Source organism: Prinia subflava, chromosome 5, assembly GCF_021018805.1.
Source record: "Prinia subflava isolate CZ2003 ecotype Zambia chromosome 5, Cam_Psub_1.2, whole genome shotgun sequence".
Classification (NCBI taxonomy): domain Eukaryota; kingdom Metazoa; phylum Chordata; class Aves; order Passeriformes; family Cisticolidae; genus Prinia; species Prinia subflava.
In genome coordinates this window covers 55,112,756-55,136,234 of record NC_086251.1, presented here as the reverse complement: position 1 = coordinate 55,136,234, position 23,479 = coordinate 55,112,756, and the positions used below count along the sequence as shown (strand labels likewise).

The 23,479-nt window shown below is 44.3% G+C and overlaps 2 protein-coding genes across 4 annotated transcripts in view; one reads left to right on the top strand and one right to left on the bottom strand.

Moving 5' to 3' along the window:
• AKT1 (AKT serine/threonine kinase 1) overlaps positions 1–4,997 on the top strand; it is a 76,513-nt gene extending 71,516 nt beyond the window's left edge. For all 3 annotated transcript variants that reach the window (XM_063399474.1, XM_063399475.1, XM_063399476.1), the window contains 2 exons: positions 2,997–3,099; positions 3,666–4,997. In XM_063399474.1, the coding sequence (XP_063255544.1) occupies positions 2,997–3,099; positions 3,666–3,745 (183 nt within the window). In that variant the 3' untranslated portion in view covers positions 3,746–4,997. The remainder of the gene's footprint in view (positions 1–2,996; positions 3,100–3,665) is intronic.
• Positions 4,998–20,403: 15,406 nt separating this feature from the next.
• On the bottom strand, positions 20,404–22,916 carry SIVA1 (SIVA1 apoptosis inducing factor). The gene is made up of 4 exons (XM_063399477.1): positions 22,611–22,916; positions 21,969–22,145; positions 21,144–21,300; positions 20,404–20,642 (listed from the first exon to the last, which is right to left on the bottom strand). The coding sequence occupies exons 1-4, from the start codon at positions 22,726–22,728 to the stop codon at positions 20,585–20,587; spliced, it is 510 nt and encodes a 169-aa protein (XP_063255547.1). The 5' UTR covers positions 22,729–22,916; the 3' UTR covers positions 20,404–20,584.
• Positions 22,917–23,479: the final 563 nt, after the last annotated feature.

The window sequence follows — 23,479 nt, the reverse complement described above, 5'->3', positions numbered from 1 at the left end:
GCATCTTTTAGTGTAAACTGTTCTAATTGAGACAATTCCTGACCTTGGCCTATCCAAGGATAGGACAGATATCCAAGGATATCTAGATCCTGGCTTTGCTCGTGTTCCATTAGTGTTTGCATCTGAGGTAGGTATGCTGTGCAAAGGGAGAGTCTGTGAGTAGTTGCTGCTACATTCTGGGTGGTCCAGAGAGGGTCTTGCAGCATTTTCCTGAAGTGCAGTCCCATGGATTGAAGCTGGATTTTGTCAGCTGCCGAGAGGTGTTTGTGTGCTATGCTTGGTTCCCCACCGTCTCCAGTAATGCTTGATATGTGTATGAGTGTGGGCTTGGGTAATCCAGAACATTTGCTTTGTAATTAAGCTCTTTGGAAGCATAGCTTTGCTTTAAATTACAAGGAGCTTGGAATAACTGGGGTTGCCCCCCAGATTTAAAATGTTTACTAGGCTCACTTGGAAGAGTGCTGTCTGTCTCTGGTGCAGAGAAGGGTGCAATTTAGTTTGCAGCATTTTGCCCAGCCATAAGCAAAACATACGCAAAGAGATTTTAATCATATGGGCTTTTTTTCTGGTCCTTTTTCTCTCTTAAATCAGCCTGAGCCTGCGGGTACCAGTGCTGGTCTGCAGCCGTGGGAGGCTACAGGTGGCACCTCCCTGCCAGTTGAACTGCAGAGCTATTGCAGTGACAGCTTTTCAGTAAAGTGACATATTTGCTTGTTAAAGCCAGCGTTGGAGCTTTCTGCGGCTTCCCCTCTGTTTCCAGCTTAGCGCTCAGAATTTGACAGCTAGGGGGAAAAGATGTCTTGTGGGTGCATCATAATCTGTCTCCAATTGCTTTTAACAGATACTAAAATAAAAAGGAAAATGATACAGGCAGCGCTAGCCCATTCCACATGTGTGCTGGCTTGGGCTTGCTGCTGCGAGTCGCTCCAGTGTGCTCAGTTCAGGTGTCTGCTGCAGTGCCCAAGCCCTAAATCACTGCATGCTGTGCACAGCAAGCACAGCAACTGGGGGCACTGCCAGTGCCAAAACCACCATTAGCTTAAAAGGACAGATAGAGCTTCACACACACATGCACAGCCTGTCAAAAACAAACCCGGGGCTGCTTTGGGAAGTAGGCAGAAACTGCTACAAGGAGAGAGAGAATAGAATTACATGAGGAAGGATCTTCCTGCTCCACAGGGCTTTTATATGTTGGTATGATTTGATTGAGAAGTGTTATTAACATAATGTGAAGCATTCCCTCTTCAATAGCTTCAGGGGACTACAAGGCTCAAAGTGACTCCTGACTCTGGGATATCCTGTTTCCTTTTCCTTTTTAAATTCAGGACATAAAGACCACTTCTAAGGAACATATTTTTTTGTAAGGGTAATGTACCCAGCTCCTTTAAGCCATTCTTGGGCACAGAGAATTGTGAGTAATTGGGAAAAAAGATGATGAATATGTGCTATAATTGTGCTCTCTTATAATAAACAGCTTTTATGCCCCTAAATTTTTAAAGATTGATTTTAAATGCTTCTTTGTATGTGGGAACACTGCCATATATATACATTACGTTTCTTACAGTCTTTACATTCAAAATGAACACATTTGTTTGGAATGCTGTTTGTAAGACAGGACACTGTTAGGTGCTCTCAAAACAGATCAGAAAGACCATCCTGGTGATAGAGAGCTTGAAACCAACGTTTTTCTTACTTGCCAACTTGACAAGCAAAGGATTCTTCACATCCAAGCAGGAGGCAAAGTCAGGGGTGGGGAAGAGGTGTTTTGTGTATTCAGGATTTGCTGATGTTTTCCAGGAGTGATTTGTGTCGGTGTCGTTCATGTTGTACAAGTGCAGCAGTGCATGTCTTGGGGTCACTGCATCATTCCAGTTGGAGCAGTTTACTATCCACCTTGCTAAAGCTCTCCCTGCAGTTTTGGATTGGGAGCTGGACGCTTCCCCAGTCACACTCCTCAGCTGCTGCCCGGTGAGGCTGTGTCTGTCAAACGATGGCCCCGCGTAACCGCGGCGGGCAAGCGCGGTCCCGGCGCTGTTCAGTTCTCGGGAGGGCTCAGAGCCGTGTTTGCATCCTGGTTCTGCTGCCCCGTGCAGGGGAAGGTGAGCAGGGTCTGAATCCAGCTCCACTGCCCTCCGGAGCTGTCCTGTTCCAAGGGTGCATCTGTGTGCAGCAGCTCCCCATCCCGCTGCCCAGGCGTGCTCCTCCTCCAGCCCGTCAGGCAGCTCTGCTCCATCTGGAGCTGCTCTTGCCAGAGCCTGCCTAGGTACACGTGGATGGTTTCCAGCCTGTCTGCCCAAGTGAGGCTCAGGAATAAACCCCAACAAGTGCAGCTCTGGTGGAGCAAGAGGAGGATGTTCACTGCTGACTGGGCTCAGGTTTTTGTAAGCACTCCAGGTTTTCCAAGTTCAGAGCTGACATCAAACTGCTTTTGAGGGACCAAGAGGATTAAAACTTAGTGTTGCTGCTGCCTTGGCTTAGATTCTGCTGGGTTGGTCACACCTCCAGCGTGAGCTGCAGGAGCGCAGTAGTGCTGTAGCTGAGACTTCCTGGTGAATGTTACAGCCCTTGTGGTGATACACAGGGTTAGCTGATAAGTTTTGTATCCCTATGCATCTTTCTTACTTATTTTCATCCTCCTTAAGCATAAATCTGACTCGATGAGATTGACAATTTCCATATAATTATGTGGGGAACTAGTATGTGCTGTTATTTTTAAACATGGGTCAGCATGTTATTACTTGAAGAAGTTTTAGGATTTTAAGGGTTTTTTGTGCAGTTAAATCCTAGGGAAAAAAATGCCTTAAATGCTCCATAAATAGGAAGTGCACACCTAAGTAAGTATTTTTTACTATATATGCTTCCTTCTTTGTAAACTGGTGGTTTTTAGACATTTTAGGAACTTCTAGAAAAAGGCACCGTAGCTTATAACTATGTCAAATTGTTTCAAACAACACTGCAAGAACCTGTAAATAGACGCTTTCTTTTTCTTTTCATAGCTTGTACCTCCATTCAAGCCACAAGTTACATCAGAAACAGATACAAGATACTTTGATGAAGAATTTACAGCACAGATGATAACAATCACTCCTCCTGACCAAGGTAAAGTTTTTGCAAATGTTTCCACTGTGCTGTCCACACCACCAGAAATAATTTACTTTGATGGGTCTCTTCAGCCCATATGAAAAAGCATCAGTTTAAACTTGAGAGTTTTCCATGTATGTTTGACCAAGAAGTTGATAAATTGATGTGAAACTTTCTACGTCTTTCCAGTTTTGAAACTGTTTAATAAGAGTGAAATTATTTATACTGTTGTCTTCTCCAAATCTGGACATTCCCACTGGAAATTAGTGATAATAATGAGTTTTGCTCATGTCCATATCCACGTGCACTGTGTATATATGCAAGCAGTCAGTTGAGCATGGGCTAATGTCCATATTCAATCAAAATACTGTATTTTTGTGATATGCATGCTTGATGGTCTCAAATAGCAATTGCAGAAATTCAGAACAGTGAATGTGGATTTACTAAATGCAGCTCCTAGCAATTTTAAATGGACATCTGCACATCTGTTTTCTGAAATAACTTTACCATGCATTATATTGTTGTTGGTTTCCTGAAAATTAAAAAAGCAAATGTTACCTAGTGGTTTTTTTTTCCTCTTTCAGATGACAGCATGGATTGTGTAGATAACGAGAGAAGACCTCATTTTCCTCAGTTCTCCTACTCAGCCAGTGGAACCGCTTAATGTTTTGCCATTCAGAAACAAAACAGACTGCATTTCGGGGACCTTACTTCAATGGACACTAGAGAACTTTCTATATTACCGAGTTACAAACTGTGTTTGTATTACGACTTAGGTGAATTTGTAGGAAGCCTCACAGATTCTGTATTTAAAGCAATTCTTTGACGAATTTTTGAGAAGGAGAACAAATCCATTCTTTTAAGTATTATGTCAAGGCTTTTATGCTGAATGACCATAGGTTTTTAAGAATATACACCAAAACTGTTTACTTTAGAAATAATTAAGGTATTCAACATATCAGCAACTCTGCCCAGAAAATCCCCTTATTTTATTTATTTCATACAGTTCATTATCTAAATACAGAATCTGCATTCTGAACAATTAGATTTATATAAGAAGATATAAGACTTTAGTAGCTAGTGCAATAATATAAGCAACAAAGTGAACAAACTCTGGAGGGTTAAGGTTCAAACTCATTTTGGACAGCAGTGAAGTGTCATCCAACTCCAGAAAACCAACTATAGGAACAGCATTAATGGCCTCAGTGAGGTAAATCAAAAAGCAAAAGTTATTTTTGTTATAACATCTGCTACAAGACATTACATATCAAACTGAATCCGGTGGGATTGCCACGCCGTACAGATGAGTATTTCATTCTAGACAGTGCATTTAATTATTCCATTTGCGTAGAACTTAGGAATTCTTCATAGGATTGGCTTCTCAGAACCTAGAAAACACTTGATTTACCAATCTAATACGAAAGGCAACAACACAAAATCACCCACTTCCACCACTGTACAGAAATACCACACAGGTCTAAGTGAGAAATCATCCTCATGACGAGTCAGCCAGACACGAGTACATTTGGCACTGAAGTAATGACTTGTTGCCGCTTTTTTTTTTATGAAAAGATATATGAATATATATAAACACTTAATGATTTTTTGCATCATGCCAGATCATTTCTTCTTTCTTGAGTGTGCATTAAAGGTATCAACCAACAGTTCATGGTGCCTTCTCACTCTCGAAGATTCAGTTTTAACAGTGTTTCCCATGTATAAAAAACAACTAGGTTGAAACTTCATATGTGTTTGAATAATAATGGTGTTCAAAAAGTGAACTTTTTTTTTGTTTTTCATTTTTAATCTTAGTGGGAAAGTCCCCACACTCTATTTTTGTTGTATCATGTTTCTTTGTAATTTTCATAAAAGCAGTCTTATTCTGTCTCTGCTGCAAATAAAGTTATTCCATTGTAGGTTGCGTTCTTTAAATTGCGCTCTTTTTTTTGTTTTTTTTAATTCTCTTGACTGTATAAAAAATGATGGCATGTATTCCAGTTAAGTAGCATTCAATATTTTCATTTAAAAGGAAGTATATTATGAAAACCTTCTCTTCCCCCTCTCCATCAGGCACTGCTGTGCTTGCACAGAGAGCTCATCATCTTGACTTGTTTTAACAACATTCAACTCTAGTATTTTTACTCATGATATGAAAGTTTCCCCAAATACTTAAATAAAATTGCTTTAACCAGTTAGGTTCTTATTTCTTGTGGTAGGAGCCTTCTGAATTTGTAGAGATGCAACAACTGCTCCAGTTTCTCTAGTTTGATGTGTGTGTAACTGAGGGATTCAGGTTGTTCTGTTCCTCCTCAGTTGTTTCATCTCTCTGCTGATCATTATGCAAAGATAATTTTGGAAAACGCTTGTTCAGAGAAATGCACCCTGTGCCAGGAATAAATTGTCATGAGGTGAATGAGGGCTGGCCTTGTTTTGCTGCCCTCCTGGTGCCAGCAAAAGGCCCTGATCTGCAAAGGTATTTCTGTTCCACCACTGAGGCCAGTCTGTGCTGCACAATCTCTGACGCTCTCCAGGCACTAATGTTAATCACAGCTGGGAGTTACAGCAGGCTGGAATGTCCTTTTTCAAACAAGAATACAAAGAACAAGATACGAACACCCAAGAACAACTGCAGTGTGCTTCAGACTAAGCAACAGGAGTTGCAACTGTGGTAAGCCATTAAAAATCCAGCACCTTTTTTGGTTCAAAGAATAAGCTGTAATTCCCAGTGCAATTTACTGCATGTTTTATGCAAGGAGGAAAGGGGGAAGAAGAGATTGATGTCTCTGTAGAGTCTGGTGCTGGACAGTCTGCCCCGTTCAGCAACTCTGATCTAACTGCTCTCCTTCCTTTGCTTCCAAGTCTTCATCTGTGTCTCCAGCCAGCCCAGGGATGAAGTCCAAGGAAACTTCTGCAAGTCTACAAGTCTTGACAAGTTCTGAACTAACACAACTTCGTGCATCCAAATATAGGCAACACGAGTGAGCAAAGGTTACCATAATCTGCCCCAGGAAAATCTGCTCTGTCAAATGCAGGAGCAGGCATGGATCAGGTTGTTTTGGTGAGGCTGATTATGTCTCAGTGTTTTTCTGCCAGTTGTTGCTAATGGATTGTTTTAATTCCCTTATATAAAATGGAACTCATAAAAAAAGCTGCTGAAAAGCTCTGAATGTTAGTATTGTTAGCAACTGAGAGTTAACAATGAAGGCCACACCTGAATGCTGGGTCTTCTGCACAGATTCTCTCACTTTTGCTAGTGCTTGTTCTAAATATCTTACTTGTCCATAATGGAATGGTTATAGGTGTTACAGCTGTCTATCTGCAAACATAAAATGTGTTCTTTACATTCTGATTTAGCACAGAAAATCCTATTGCAAAAACCTGTGACCCGAGTGTCATTCACCTCAGATTCTTTTTGTACCATATATGCAGAGACTGCTTAAATCTTGTAAGTTTCTTTAGCTCTTTGATTTGAAACCTCAAAACTTTTCTAACAATCTCTACAGCCAAACCCTCCCCATTCTTCCTTCTGACACTGAAAAACATCATCTTGCTCAGGTGTTGCACATTGCAGCAAAGATGGTGCATCCCAGGTTCTGAACACCAGTTGTGGATCTGTGTTACAGCCAGGAACCTCGTTGTAAATTCGGACTTGGAGAAAAAACCCTTGGCAAGAGCACATGAGTAAGTTCTCTGTGTGCCTGCAGTCTGGAATTGAGGTCAGCTGGGCAGTGGTTGAAACAGATCCACTCCCCTGAGTGCTTCTTGGGGCTGGGACATGGGCTGGAGCCAGGTAATTCTGCAAATTCCATTTTATATTCCCCAGTGTAACTATAACATCCAGTACAATCCCATTAGGATATGACGGGCTGCTCTCCCCTTAAAGTGGATGAAGATAACTCTGGTGGATAGCATTCCAAACTTTGCACAAACTGACCTGTACCCCCCATCCCCCCAGTACAATAAGCAGCTTTTTCTCCATTTTTCTTTCTTCACCTTCACTCCTCCAGCAGGTGACCTCCACCTGCTCTCCAGCTCTCATACTGAGCCTCAAGTCCTAGCTGGTTTTTCTAATTTGTTCAGTTTTCTTCCTGAAAAACAAATTACGATAGTTTTTGGAGGTTTGAGGGCAAACACTTGCCTGGGTTGATTGAATTGGATGGTCCTTGCTTTAACTAGTGGGAAATTTTTTCTGCTGCTTTGGATTGTGCCTATGTGTTGAAGTGCTCAGTACACCAGCACTGTGTTCTCATACTCCTGCGTGTTTTGTGTTACCATTTCAATCTTTGTCATAGAAAATACGCTTTCCTTCTTAGAGAGCATGTGCCATAACAGATTTTTATCTCCAGTAGCTGGCTGTAGGATGGTGGTCTCAGATCAGAGGTCACAGCCCACAGTGGGAGTGAAAACTCCAAGGAGACAGAGGTGCAGAAGAGAAGCCCACACGCAGAAAGTGCCTGTGCAAGTTGTACAGATATGCCTGAGAAGTTTGGGCAATGATAATTTAGCAGGTCCAGTTTATTTCACTGTATCTAGAAGAGCTTCAGAGAAAAACACAGTTGAAGAAACAGGAGAATGTGAAGGATCTTGTTTCTTCACGTTGCAAACGAGTGTTTGTCTTCTGCTTTGAGCTCAGTTTTTTTTAATAACAGGGAGGTTGATTGCCACGAGGAGTAACACAAGGAACACACAGTGCCCACAGCGAGCAGGAGCTTATTATCCCCCTGCAGCTGAGTGTGCAGACGTGTGCCCGCTGTCTGCTGCAGCACACGCTGCATTCTAATCAGGTGATGACTGCTTGCTCCCTGTCCAAAATCATTTTAAGCAAATGCTGTTTGCTACAGTAGTTCCTGCTTGACACTTCTTAAAATTTCTGTAACTGATGGTCACCACCCTGGTTTTGTGAGTGTAGTGGGTTCTTAAGGACCAAATCAAGGTCTTCATGTGTAAAAACTCTACTTCCCTCTGTGGTTTTTCAGCCTGCACATAGCTCAGTTTTGTTTCCCCTTTGCTGAAGTGCTGCTTCACATGGGGTTTTTTTGCCTGTAACTGGGTTTTTTGCCTCCCACCAAAGATTGGGTTTGTGTTAAATGTAACCCTGTTTTCCACACTTTTTAATGTCTTCTGTTGGGTTACAGTAACTGCTTGTGTGTTGCATTTCACGGGGGCTCTGAGTTTGTTTCAAGAAGATAAATGGCAACACAGCATTTGCTGTATTTTCTAGATTCTGAAGGTCTCTAGATTCTCTACATATTAATACATTCACCCTGCAGAAGATACAATTATTTTTATGCTGGAGTGAAAAGTCTTCACAGAGGACACACAAACCCTTCCCCAAACACTGAGATCTTTAGTTATTGGTAAGCTCCCTGTATCTATTCCTTTGTGCTGCTGTGTCCTTACAGTACCAATGCTGTTAGCCAGGAAGTTGTGTAGGACTGAAAAAATCTATATCAGAACAAAAAATAATGATTGTGATCTTCAGCAGAGTGCCTGAGAGTTCATCGAAATTGAATTAAAATGAGCATGAAATCCATTCTTAAACACGCTGGACTCGATGGTCCTTGTGGGTCCCTTCCAACTTTGCTTATTCTGTGGTTCTGTGATCCTGCTCTGCATTAGGACGTGCACTTTAGAGGCTCCTTACTCTGAAATTGGCTTTTTATTTTAATTTAGTGGGGCACAGATTTGTCTTCAGAGAACAATTCCAACACCTCCCACACAGAGGGCTGGAGTTGATACAGCATTTGAGTGATGTTTTTTTTTCTAAATAGCTAATGGACTTTTCTCACATTTGATAAATTGCTCCAGTGACTTTTAAAGGCTTTGTGGATGTGCAGAAAGATCAAAACATAAACCCTTCAATGAACTTCAAGAACAAAAAATGGAGTGCTATTATTAAGATCGTTGCAGTACGTAGTAAGGTTGTGTATAGTATGTTTAACTGCTGTGATGTTTCCTTATTCTGATATTATTGGAAGAAATGAAACTAAACAGGAAGACAGGAATACCTGGTGCCCATCCAGTAATGAGTGTAGAGTTAAACTGAGTAAAAACAGAACAAAGTCTCTTGGAGCAACTGCAGATTGGAAAGTTGCAGAGGAAAGGAAGTCGAAGAGAGCAGAACAAAATGTACTTATTTACGCAGGTGAGGTCATAAATTTAATGTGTAACTAAGATAAAGGGATTAAACTTAATATCTCCCTTTACTTAATTGTAAAACTTAGAATCAGGTTACCTCTCCAAAGTTTTACTTTCTGTGGTGACTTTTGATGACAACGTGGAGGAAGTGGAGATCAAAGGTGGCTGATTGGTATTTAAAATTATCTCTTTTTTAAAATTCCCGTAAGCAGCCAAGTGAGTTGTAATGAGGGTGATGCTTCCTGGACTGCCCAGTGGTTTTTTAGGTGACTTTGAGAAACGTGTCATAGCTGTACCTTGCTTGAGGTGGGAGAGGCATCCCAGCAATGCAGGAAAGCACCGAGTTTGGCTGGAGGTCAGTGTGTGAGTGGCACAGGGCTGTCTGGGGTTCCCCTCTGCAGAACACTCGTGTCAGCTTTCTTTTCAGTTCACTGACAATAACTCAGCTTTTACTAGCAATCGCTCAATAATCTCTCCTTACAAAAGAGGAGGGGTCAACAAGGACACCTCAAACAGGAAGAAAACCCTGGATATAAATGCCTTTATTTTTTTAACGGGTTCAGCTGCAATTTTCTGTGAGCAGCACTGGATCCGGGCGCACAGGCTGGTGGAGCCCCGAGCACCCGAGGGCTGCTGCACAGGAAGGCTGGAGCAGCACAAAGCAGCTTCCAACTCCCCATCTGGAAAAGCCCCCACAGGAGCCCAGGCAATGGCAGTGCCATCTGTCTTCTGCTGAGCAGATCTCCTCTCCTGGGAGCAGGGAAAAAGCTGGCACATGGAGGTGGGCTTTCCATTCCCTGCTGCGCAGAGGTTGGATGCAGATTGCTGGGTGGTACCTGTAGAGACCAGCCTGCACTATTAAGTTCCTTTTCCCTTTTTTCAGGGTTGGGTTTTTTTTTCAGCATTCCAGTTCTCTTTACTTGCCTTGTGCCTTATGGCCTCATTCTCCCATCTATTCCCAGCAGACGAGAAACAATGGATTCCTTCTTCCTCTTCCCCCTGGCTTTCATTCTTTTTTTGTGCCTTCCCTGTCTCATTTTCTGCAGTCTGTTCTAGAGGGTGTGTTATCAACTGACAGAGTATTTCTTTAAATAATTATTTTCCTCATGCTGGATGCTCCTCGGGTCGCTGTGGAGATTCCATTGACCCCAATCCTTAAGAACACTTACCCTGTCTGTACAAACCCATGTCCTCAAGTTTCATGTAGACTCCTGCCTGGTGTATTTTGGCCTGAAATACTGGCCTAAACAAAGAAAACAGCACATCTCCCATTGAGTTTTAAAGTGATTTCCTATTCCTATTGATATTTTTAATATCAATTCTGCTACAGATAAGAGGAGAAGTGCCCAGTGTCTTTTGTCATATGCTCTTGTTCCTTTAGTGGAGTTAGAAGGGAATTGCTTTCTTTAAAAAAATATTTGATTACCCCTTACTGTCTGGCATCCATTTCTGTTACAGGACCTACCTAAATTTATGTGGGTTTCCAGCTGATAAAATAAAAAACCTGGGGGAAACAAAACAGAAAATTTGTCTGCCCTTTATCTCACTTCACTTTGCTTTGTGGTATGAACTATCAAGTTTAACCTATCTAGAGTTCTCTAAAAATGTAGAGTTAAGTACCTGATAAGACACTAACTGAAAATTGCTGATGGAAAATATTTACATCTTCTCTTTAAAACTCTTACAAACACTTAAGAACTCTTTAAAATGTGGGAAACTAAACCCAAGCTACTTCAGCATCCTCAAGTTCACTGCGTCAGTCTGCAGCCTGTACATCCTGAGACCAATTCACCCACTTTTCTAGTGATGTGAAAGGCTTGCAATATTCATAATACTCTTGGAACTCAAGACTTAATCGTGTCTTTTCCCATCCTACTGCAGAACCATGAAAAGCTTCTCCTTTGTGGCACCCAGCCCACATTATCCCCTGCGTACCCACTGGTCTCATTTTCTAAGAGGAACTGAGGGGGAATTCCTGCCAGGCAGCTCTGTGGAAGTTGCCCAAGAAGTTTTAACACCCTATTCCTGGATGATACTGTCCCATCCTGTAGTTACCCTGCTTGGCTCCAGCTAGTCTGCAGATGCAGGTTCAAAATAAAATCAACCTCCATTCTGCTCCCTCCCCCCTTATTTGGGCAGCTACGTGAAATCCAAACATATGGACTCCATAAATCCTTTGTAAATGGCCTCGTGTTAAACACTCAGCCAAAGCAATGGTTATCATTAAACAAATAACGACACCACTAGAGCAGAACACAAATTACACACAGGGGCAGAGCTTCAGCTGTGCAGCCCAGTTTGCCCAGTGACACCGGGCTCATCGACACTGGTCCCTTGGGCTCGGTGTTGGTGCAGTCAGCTCCTGCTGTGAAACCAACCTGGAATCCACACACTCCTCCTGCAGAGCTTTAAGAGGTGCCCTTGCAGTGCCAGACTCTGAATGAAAGGACGTTCTGCAGCGTTTGGGGAGGAGCAGGACGTGCACACTGGGACAGGCAGCCCAGGGAATGGTGGAGTCACCATCCTGGGGGTATTCCAAAGCTCTGCAGATGGGGCACTTGGGGACAGGGTTTAGTGCTGGGCACAGCCGTGCTGGGTTAATGGTTGGATTTGAGGTTTTTTACAACCTAAATGATTCTATGGTTCTATATTCTATGGTGACAGCAAATTTTCAATAAACACAGATTATAATCAAGAATGCATCCACAGCTAGGCAAACCAGAGTAAAACAACTGAAATAAAATACTGCTGGAGACAGGTTTAAATATAGACTGACACGAAAGTGCGTGAAGAGCTGTTCTACTGCTGGGGCAAACTGTCTCTCAGTAATGTGAAATGCCACAGGGAATGTGTCAGAATAGTTTGCTACAACAAATAAACACACACACACACACCCAGCCCACTGAATTTTTTCAATAATTATAAACTCTTACATGCAATCTAGGTACTCCCAAAACTTTCTGAACAGTAATGAAACTGTGGAGCATGTTACATTAAAATATGTATCAAAATAATCATCTTAAATTTATTTTACACCTTCCAAGGATCTCAGTTCATCGCACTTTTGCTTGTGTGGCATCTGACCAGATTGTCAAAACCCATTCTTACAGGGTGCTGCAGGGTACTATAACTTAAGTGATTCATGCATGCAGCTGTTGGAACTGCTTGTTGGGTTGTGAAAAAGCTTGTGGTGCCAAGTGCTGATCTAGGAGAACTCAGATCTCCATCAGCCGCCTTGGCTCCGAGTTGTTACTGAACAACAGATGGTAGCAGGAGCTAAGCAAACTAAGAAAATATTCTGAGTTAAAGGCCTCACAAGAACTGAAATTCTTGAGAAAATACAGAGAACAAGTGTTGAGGTTTGAACTAGTTTTCATGTCCAAGTGATGTATGCCACTAAACTTTAAAGGGTACTCTCATTTCTGGCAGCCCTCGTTATGGTGGAATTCTTCATTTAACTTGGGCAGAAGAGACCACGTGTGGAATTAATATCACAGACATCTCAGGTACAGCTCAAAGCCATGACTCCTGCACATGAAGCTGCACTTGCCACAGTGCCTGGCACTAAGGAAAAGATGAAAGACCCTAAAGTCAGGTTGTTTTGCAGATTACAAACAGCAGCAGCAATGAAGGGACAGCATCATGAGCACTGATTTCTTCAGCAGAACAAGGACAGCGTTGCAGTTCACAAATGGGAAACTTGTTAGTGCTAAGGGGAACAGAAGTGCACAGGCTCTCACTGTGTCCTTATCAGAAGCATCAGCACAGAAGGGACAAAGTCAGTGCAAGATGTAAGAAAAACTGTTCTAGCAATGATCCCAAACATGACAGGGGGGTATAGCAGAGTGCACAGAGTGAAGTCTTGTACCACTGAAGAAAGGCAGTGCCTCCAACTCGATGTTCAGTAATTTCTAGTTCTTGGTCTCACCAAGACACACACTCCAGTATCAGCTAGGTGAGGAACAAAAGGTATTTTCAGGACTCATAGACGTTTGTGTTCAGCATTGCTGAGCCAAAGCCACAGGAATAAAGCAGTTTTCTATAATACTTCTTTACTCCATGCCCTGGCTGAGCAAGAAAGCTCCTGCATTCCTGTGACCCATCTAAGTATAGAAATTTCTTCAAACCAGCTCGGTAAGCAGCAGTACAGGCAACTACACCCAACTGAAACCAAGTTCTCTCATTTTTAGAGAAGTGAGGACTTCCAGAACAACCTGGAGTGAAACCACTCAACAGAAGAGGAAACAATTTATGAAGAAAATATTCAAGCTGGCTTTCTTCTTTTAACATTTTTGGGAGGAGACCATGAAAATCTGCACATTGACTACATATTTTCAACCTTACATTTTACTGTACTTTAACTCCTTATACTGGTCATCCCAACTGATCACAGTCCCAGGTTTCTAAGCTTGTTTTTACCACATTTAAAAATACTAAAAAATCTATTTTGAGGCAGTAAATAATCTTGCTATCATGGAAAGCAAAATCAGAACAATCAGATTACTCATTTGGGGAAGTATTACTCAGTGCAAGAACGCGTGGGAGAACAAAGCTCCAAAAATGAAACTCACTGGGACAAAATACATAAAAGTGCATTAAATTCTGTATGTAAACTACTTGGTTGAAAATTGAATCATTTCTTTAGGTTCAGAAATCCATATTCAGCAAAATGCTGCACTCTACAGCACATCCACCAAAACACCTAAGGATATGAGTAAGTTTGATCATATCAGTAGTTCTAGCAGAGTAAACAGGATGTAAGAGTGGACATACTCAGACCACACAGCCTTCTACCAGTTCCTCATTTCTGACAGCAGCAATCAATGCTCAGAGCAGAAGGAGCAAAGTTAAAGAGTTTCAACAGTACTATAAACTCCTAAGTGTATCCAAAAGCACCACACCTCAATACACAGCTTTGCAGGCCTCAAAAAGTCATGAAATCCTTGTGCTTGTAGCAGACTCAAGCACAGATGTGGAAGTCACCAGGCTTCTTGCTCCCCTGTGTCATTTCTTTGCAGTGCAGGGTCTCCAGGGCCACTAAAGCCTTGTGTGCAGCAGCAGCAGCTCTGGATCTCTGGCACAAGGGGGTTTGTGCTGCCACTGCTCCTGCAGCTCAACAAGGTTTGCCCTTCCCCTGGCAAGGACACCTTCATCTCCCTTCTAGTGCTGCTCATCTCATCAGAAAAGCCAATGAGGCTGGTCACATGTCCTCGATAAATCTGTGTGACTGTTCCCAGTCAGGTTCCCACCCTTCCTGTGCCTGGATGTGAGCTGGACACAGCTTTTGTGAGGGTTCACACTGTAACATTCCTGTGGACTGAGGTCAGACTGACCACCCCATCGTTCCTCAAATTGTTCTCCTCAAAGACTGGCACAACTCTCACCTTTTCCCCATCACCACCAGGACCATCCCTCAGGTGCCACTGCCAGCCAGCACATCACTGTGCATTTCCTGGTCCAGATTCACAGTCCTACTTGTGGCATGGACATCACTGTACGTTTCCACATCTTTATAAAAAGCAACTTGAGTAGTTAATTAAATGCAAAGAAATGTATAATGGGAATATTTGCATTTTGTTGTTGTTGGGCTTTTTTTTTAAAGAGGAGTGTGACATTTTGGCATATAAACACCCTTATTTGTCATACTGATACATTAGAATTCAAAGGAAAAGAAAGGGATCAATATATGCTTTTGCATTTGATTTACATTTTGCTCTTGTCTTTACAGGCAGCAAAGTGGTCTGTTCTGAATTTCAGGCCATATTTTATGAATGGTACAAAATATCTGGGATTAAAAAAAAATCTGTTTTGGGAACATTTGACCTACAGATTTATGAGGGGACTATTTTAAAACACTTCCTCCCCAAACTAGCAGTCCAATTATTACAGTATCGATCAATGAAGACTTGAGAGAAAACCCAAGAATTTGGGTAACAATGGACATAAACCCAACGTCGCGCTGCCACCCTGTGGCTTGAAGATGAAACTTCTACTGCGAAGGTTGGAGGAGGGATTACGTTTTACCTTTAAACCTCTAATCAGATTAAAGAGCACTTCTGCACAAGGAGCCGCTGGCAGCTGTTGGAATTCAGGGCAGGTTTTAGAGAAATCTCACAGAACAGATCAGGAGAGTACCTGGTGACACCATCGGGGTTCTGACGTGGCTGTGCAGGTTATCATGGGACACCTGCCTTCAAAACTTTCAACTGGGTCTTTGTCAGGGAAAGAAGAAAAAGGAAAATATCTGCATCTCAGAGAACAAATAAATGAGAAGGGGATCATGATTCAAACTATTACACCTGAGCAAAACAATGTGAGAAAATACAATTAAAGAAATCTTAAAATTTAAAGTCAATCCTATAACCACAAAATGTTCAAGCAATAATAAGCTCTAACATCTATCACAGGGTTTTAATGCAAATCAAAACCATAAGAACTAAAAACTTTTATTAAAAGTGTAAGACAATAATTTGATTCCAGCTGAGTTTTTTCCTAGAGGAAGGAAACAAAATAACAAAAGAATACACATCATCAGCAAATATTAAAGCCTGTTGTTGATCACAATCATAGCAGTTCAAAATGCAATCAAGTGTAGAAGGTTTGGTATTTCAATATCAATATAAAATATCTATACAAAAAATTGTATGTGTGTGCATGTGTATTAGCCATTAAAATATGCAACAGACTGTGCGATCACTTTCACCCTATTGCAATTTTAACAATGTAGAATAAAAAGTAATTCAGAAGAATTTTCTTCCAATTGTTTACCCACAAGAAGTATTTGTCTTTAAATTACATAGCTCCTACTTATTCCTTAAGGAATCATTAACATTTTGTGAGGTTTCTTGGCTCTTTTAATAGGTGAACCAATTTACCTCACTAAAAACAACGTTCAAAGCTTTGTCACCTTCCCCTTTTCAGTAGTGAAAGGCCCTAAAAGAGGCTGGAGGAAAGAGCAGCAGGTGACTCAACATGGGGGCACAGGTGATCTTTCTCAGCCTTACCTGTCCTCATTTAAAAGCCTGCTGGGAGAAGGATGCTCCCTCACATCCCTCTCCTTTTCCAAGCTGCCACAGCCGAGGCTGTGCTGCACAGTTGGGCTCTGGAGCCCCTGTGCTGCTGCAGCAGTTCTGTTCTGCACAGGCCTGAGTGCTGCTGTTGGGTGGGTTGAGGTTTTCCTCCCTCTGCTTGGACAACCCCACATGTTCCTGCAGCAGCCTGGGATCTAAGCTGAGCCTGCCAATCCGCAGTAAACCAGTGCAAGGAACAGAGGAGAAAGCTCGACAGACACAGAACAAACTGTGGAGATACTCTGTCACACCCTGTCCCAGCTGGAGCTTCTCCAAGCACAGAGGGCTTCGTGTCCAGGGAGTCAGCACCCTTGGAATCCAGATGGGTGGTAAAGGCAGCACAGAGAGCTTTTAGTTGCAGAATTTGCCATGATGAAACTATCACACCTAACCAAAAGTTACAGTGCAGCAGCAGATGCAAGTTCATACACATGCTCCATCCGTGGGAGCTTAATGACAGGGAAGTTCTGCTGGGATTCAATTTTTTAATCCAGTTTGATCCTGCCAAAACCCAAAGCCATCACGCAATGACTGGTAAGGGAGCATGGTGAAAGAGAGAAGTATTTATTCCTTGCATGGTGCTGGCATTTGCTGTTGTCTAACCAATCCAGAGGCCAGTTAAGTGTTTTCAAAAGAAAACAGGCCCAGCAAACCTGGGGACAAAGGTACTGTCTCTCCATTTCTACTTCTGGGAGGCATCTCTCCAAAGATTCAGAAGATTTAAGCCCTTTGCATATTGCTGCCCCTTCTGAGTGTCACAGCTGATGGCAGCAAACACAGCACAGAAACAAAGCATAAATGCCTTACCCATATTCATGAAGAAAAAAAGGACATTGTCTTTCACTCTCACCTGCATTATTTGGGGTTTATGCTCTGTCCTGAGAGAAAATACAACTGCATCTAATTATCACCTGTTCAGAAAGGAATACCAAAGCCTATGAACTGGCTACAAGTCAGTGCCCAAATGTGTAGGACACTAAAATAAAAAGGAGGGGAAGGGGCTGAGGTGCTGGCTGTATTAAACAAAAGACACATCAATCACAGAATGGAGAGTTAACATTGATATATTTTTAATTTTCATGTTGTCTGGATCACCTGTGGACTACTGCAGTCATTTACCACCTTACACTGTCCTTAAATATCTGGTGTCTATGAAACCACACATTTCTAGAATTTACTCAGTTATTAGTCTTAAAAGAAATGGTTTTATCTTGATCAGATCAGCTGACTTCCCTTTAGATATAAAGGTCTGCTCTTTGAGACACACATCACCAGTAATGATATACAGGCCTCAGGAGTTTCCCATCCATCTGTAAAATCACTACTGCAGGATATTTTTACCCATCAATATGCTGGCTCCTCAGGGGATCTCCTTCCCTTGGAACAGCAGGCAAACTTTGATTTTTGACACTTTGCACTGAGTGGGAGGGGAAGGACATATGATAACAACAAAAAAGCACAATATTAAACCCAACTTCCTGCTCAGTTAATAAACCAGATAATTTCTCTGACTCTTTTGCAGTCCTAGGGGTACCCTATGTGTTTTATTGTAACTCTGTTACAGCTCAACGATCAGTGGCAACAGATAAGCCCTTGTGAGGAGGAGTTAATTAAGCAAAGAGAAAAATCTTTGTACCTCTCACCCAATGATTTTTCCCTTCACAGTTTGTTTTTCTTTCTTTAGGCATGATAAAGATTTACAAACAGTCCCCAGTCTTACCTCCCACTGTTTATCTGAGAACTGCAGGACTAGAAAAAGAACTTTCCAGAATAATATTTGAGTCTTTTGATAGATACAGGCAGTTTTTTCACCTTCTGAAGCCAGAGAAGCAGATGTGGTAATCACTAAACCCCATTCCTTACAAGCACCACTTCTGTGCAAGAGTTGGCCATGCTGTTCTGTGCTCCTCCTGCCCTGCTCCTCCCAGCCTCTAACCTTCTTCCAGCCCTCCTGCTTTTCTTCTCCCAGCTCTTCATGCTGCATTAAGTATCTATCCTAATGCACAATCATCTTTCAAGCAGCTAGAGGATAACAAATAAGAACATTAAGCCATGAAATCCATGTCATTGTTTACAGAGGACAGCTTTCTATGAAATACAGCAGTGACTAAATGAGCCAAAAAACCATTTCTATCACTAGTTTGAAACACAAATCATTTGTAAACAACATGTCTCATCTCTCCCAGAGCCTAGAAGCAAAACATTATTTTCAGTCTCTCACCCTCAGGAGAGAACAAGAAAAAGCAGACACATACTTAAAGGTTTCATTTTGAAAAATATGTTTGACTGAAAAACGCTTTAGTTCACTGCTTAAAGCGCCAAATGAAACAAAGCCAAATTTTAAAACTCCTTCCTAAAACGAACATCTAAATGCAATAAACCACAGGTTCTTCCCATCCATAAAACTCAACTTTGTGGTTTAAAGTGATTGTCACAGGAGCAACAATTTTATCTGCCCTGTGACACCAGCTGGGAACTGCACCAGAGATCTGCCACCATCCTGGTTTCATCTATTAGAGCTTTGAAAAGATGGATAATGCTGTGGAATTCCTGCACATTCCAACTAATTCTTTCACTACTAAGTCACCTGACTTGAGACTTTTTTCTTGTTTGTTATGGGAATAAAGATAAGACACATTTCACAGTTGCTCAAAATGAAGACTGGAGTAAGAATCAGTAAAGTCTCCCATTTTAACTGGCTCCAAAACATGCAGAAGAGGAAAACTAACCAGATCCATCAGCATGTCTAGCCTGGCACAGCTTAGATGAGAGTGAAGTGATACCCCTCAGGAAACCCTGAAGGACACAAATGCTTTTAAAGTGTGTCTGCATAGTTACACAAAGTGCTACACAGGCTAGACAGGGTGTCATCCTGCACCTCACTGTGGCTGATACACCCAAAGCCACGCCAGTGCAGCTGTGAAGAAGAGCTGCTCTCCAGCAGCAGCCACCCCCACCCTTTGCTAAAGCATTTACCATTCTCTTTGGGTAGCTGCAGTATTCTGACAGGCAAATACCCAGAAGGCCTCCAACAAAATGTTAAATAAAGGTGTCCCCACGAGGGAGAAGTCAGGCTCTCAAATTGCACTGCAATGGCCTTTCCACCTCTTCAAAGAGAAATGGCCAAAGTGGAGGGAAACAGGTAAAACAGAGTTACTCCACTCAAAACATACTAATTACAGTTTAGAAGACTGGGAAACATGAGTGGCAGGCTTTGCTTCAGGAATTCAGGGTGAAGAACTTGAGAAACAGACTGTCCCACAAGGATTTCTTTTCTCGTGTGTGTCAAATCTATTCTTTTTATCCTACAGTCTGAAATCAGCCACTCAAACCAGACTTTTCCTGAGGTAAAGACCACTGTCGTTTTCTCTTAGGCATAGTTGGTTTGCCAGATGAAAAGTCTTTTTTTATGAAACATAGCAAAATCAGTAAAGGAAAACTACTTTGAGGGGCTGTCCAGTCCATTCTTACAGCACAAACAAATACTAAAGTGATTTGAAAAGAAAATGAGGAATGAGCTGGTTTATGGAGTGGTACCCCTGAGTGCTGACCATTTTTCAGACCACTTCATGAGCTATTTCTGAGTAGGTATTCAGGACAATTTGAAGTTTACACTGTAGGTGATCAACTCACACAGGTAAGTTGCTTTCCAAGAAAGACCTTTCAATGAAGGTACTGGAAAAATTACTAATGAGAAAAACTTTTCTGCTCCAAGCCTGGTGTGCTATTGCTCTTTCTATCAAAGTTACCACAGAAAGATTAAAACCATTCAAGCTGTCAGTAATCACAAGATGTTTGTGAAAGCTTAAAAAAACCTTAACCAGAATCAGCAAATTCTCTTATTTGGAAAAGCCTTCAGACTTGGCTGATTTTCCTAGTTAACTCACAAAGAAAATGTTGTGTGTCCAGAATGGATTCACACTCACCTGAAAGCACAGAAGGAGCAACTGATTTCTATTCTGATCCCACAAAAGTGTGTCCTAACATGACCAATACGTGGAGAGAATATTCTGAATCCTGTATCACATCAGGAACACCAGGTAAGAGCACAGTGGTCCCTTCCAGACAGGCATGTCACAACTAGGGAAAAGGAGAAAGCCGACTCAAAATGATCTAAAAAGCTTGAAAATATAAATGTTTATTTAGCTACAATATTTAAAAGCACAATATAAAGATATAAAACATAGAAATTCCATCACTAATTCACAGGCTAAAAGGATTAATTGACCAGCTTCAAGGGGAAGACTTCATGAAATTCATGGACGTTTTAGCCACAAGGGTTATTTCATCAAGTTTCAGACTTGAAATACTGAACAACCATTGCAGAGAACTTGCTCTCCCACATCACCATAACTAGGGAAAAAAAAAAAAAAAAAAAAAAAAAAAAAAAAAAAAAAAAAAAAAAAAAGAAGAAGAAGAAGAAGAAGAAAGAAAAGTCAGTGTGCCTACTGTTTTGGAACATAACAATGGCATACTATTCCATTATCAACTGCAACCACGGACTCCCACATAGTACACTCAGTATTTCTTTATATCACGGAACTATAACAATGAGGGAAAAAAATTAAGATTATTCCTTGGAAGTGCATGCATTCAGCACTGGCCAGCATGCTATATTGCTGGTGGGAAAGCAAGAGATATTTTTGCCTCCTACAGCCTTTAAATAAGAAGCTGAACCAGACTTGCACTACAGTTGATTAGAGTGCTTCATGCAGGCATCTTGGTTTGCATGCTTCAGAGTTTTAGTGCTAAAGCATGGAAAGTTTAACTCCTTTATGTGTATGAGCTAGATATCTGCTGCACCCAACTATCATGTGTGATTAAAACAAGCTTCCAAACTCGAGAGGCACTTACTCCACGGCGGAGCACAGGGGGCAGGTGACGGTGCTGCAGCAGCTGCAGAGCCGGCTGCAGCTCTGGCAGACGAACCGCTCGCACTGCGCACACGCCTCCTTCACATCGGCCGCTCTCACACACGACGAGCAGGCTCGGGACGCTCCCGCCGGCGGAACTGCGGGGAAAGACACGGAGAAGAAAGGATGAGCTCTACAGCAAGGCAGAGAAAGCAGCTGGAATTCCAGGAGCTGCAGAACGCGGGGCGTCCGCGCAGAGCTACAGGTGGCAGCATTTGGCAGGAGGATGCGAAGGGACAGGGACGTGCAAAGGCATGTAAAGGGACAGGGAGCGCCGCTTGAAACTTCCTTGGTTTTTTCTCTGCTCGGTGGCCAGACGCTAAGGGATCTAAAGCAGAACATACACGCTGCGGTTCCGAAATCCGTCAGCTCAAATCTAACACTTCCCGTAAGAAAAGTCAATAAAGAAGAACTACACAGCACAAAACTACTCATCATCGTACAGACCTCCTTGGGAGGGGAAGCCACAGGGCAGCACTGGTCTCTGTAGTGACCAGGGTCAGGAACAGAGGGAATGGCCTCAAGTTGTGTCAGGGGAGGTTTAGTTGGATACTAGGAAAAGGTTCTTCACCCTCAGGGTGGTCTGGCACTGCAACAGGCTCCCCAGGAAAGTGGTCACGGTCCCAACCCTGCCAGAGTTTAAGAATCATTCCCACAACTCTCTTAAGCTCATGGTGGGAAAATCGGGGGTGTCCTGGGCGGGACAGGAGTGGCACTTGGATGGGTCCCTTCAGCTCGGGGCATTGCGCGGTTCTGGGGCACTCACCCCTGTCCGCGGGCCGCCGCCGCAGTTTCCCGTCGTGGCCGATGAGGAGCTGCCCGCTCCAGCGGGGCCCCTCGCTCTGCGCCTCCCCGGCCGGCCCCGGCTCCGCCGGACGGGCGGCGGCCGCCGCGCCCTCCATGTACGCCTGGGCACCCCTGAAGAGCAGCCGCCGGGTCCTCTCTGCCGGCGGGAGACGAGAGCAGAGTTAGGGGCGGGCTCCCCATGGCCGCGGGCCGGCACCTCTCCCCCCGGCGGGCCGGCACCTCTCCCCCCGGCGGGCCGGCACCTCTCCCCCCGGCGGGCCGGCACCTCTCCCCCCGGCGGGCCGGCACCTCTCCCCCCGGCGGGCCGGCACCTCTCCCCCCGGCGGGCCGGCACCTCTCCCCCCGGCGGGCCGGCACCTCTCCCCCCGGCGGGCCGGCACCTCTCCCCCCGGCGGGCCGGCACCTCTCCCCCCGGCGGGCCGGCACCTCTCCCCCCGGCGGGCCGGCACCTCTCCCCCCGGCGGGCCGGCACATCCCACCCCGGCGGGCCGCCACATCTCCCCCCGGCGGGCCGCCACATCTCCCCCCGGCGGGCCGCCACATCTCCCCCCGGCGGGCCGCCACATCTCCCCCCGGCGCTCCCCCTCCGCGCCCCGCTCACCGAACACCTCCCGCCGGTACTCCTCGCCCCGCACGCCGCGGCTCAGCTCCCGCAGCCCCACGCGGGTCTTCAGCTGCAGCGGGGCCGCGTCCCCGAAGGGGCAGGAGCGCTTCGGCATGGCCGGACCGAGCCGCGCCCGCCCCGCCCCGCGCCGCGTCACGGCCGCGCCGCCGCCTCCCTCACATCCCGGCCCGGGCGCTCGGGAACAGCGGCCGCTCCGCTCTTTCCGCAGGGAAGCGAAAGCTTCTCTTGCAGAGGGAAATTTCTCTTCCCGCCGCGCCCCGAGCGCCCGGCGGGGTTGGCAGAGGCGGCGGCCCGGCCCCGCCCGCTGCTCCCGCCCCTCAGGCGTCACCTCCGTGCGCCCGCAGCGGCGGCGGGCCCGGCGGGGCAAGGGGACAGCAGATTGGGGAGCGGCGTTAGTCAATAAACTGGAATCACGGAATGTGCCGGGCTGGGAAGGACCCACGAGGATCATCGAGGCCGACTCTTAGCGCTGCACAGGACACCCCGAGACTCGCACCATGTACCTGAGAGCGTACGAACGCTTCTTGAGCTCTCGCAGGGTTGGGGCTGTGGCCGCTTCCCTGCGGAGCCTGTTCAGTGCCCATCCACCCTTCGGGTGAAAAACCTTTTCTAAGCCTCCCCTGACACAGCTTCTGCCACTCCCTCGCGTCCTGCCGCTGGTCACCAGAGAGAAGAGATCAATGTCTGCCTCTCCTCTGCCCCTCATGGGAAGCCGTAACTGCGGTGAGGTTTCCCCTCAGTCTCCTCCAGGCTGAACAGACCAAGTGCCCTCAGCTACTCTGTACGGCTTCCTCACCAGACCCTTCACCATCCTCGTGGCGCTCTTTTGGAAACTCTCTCATAGC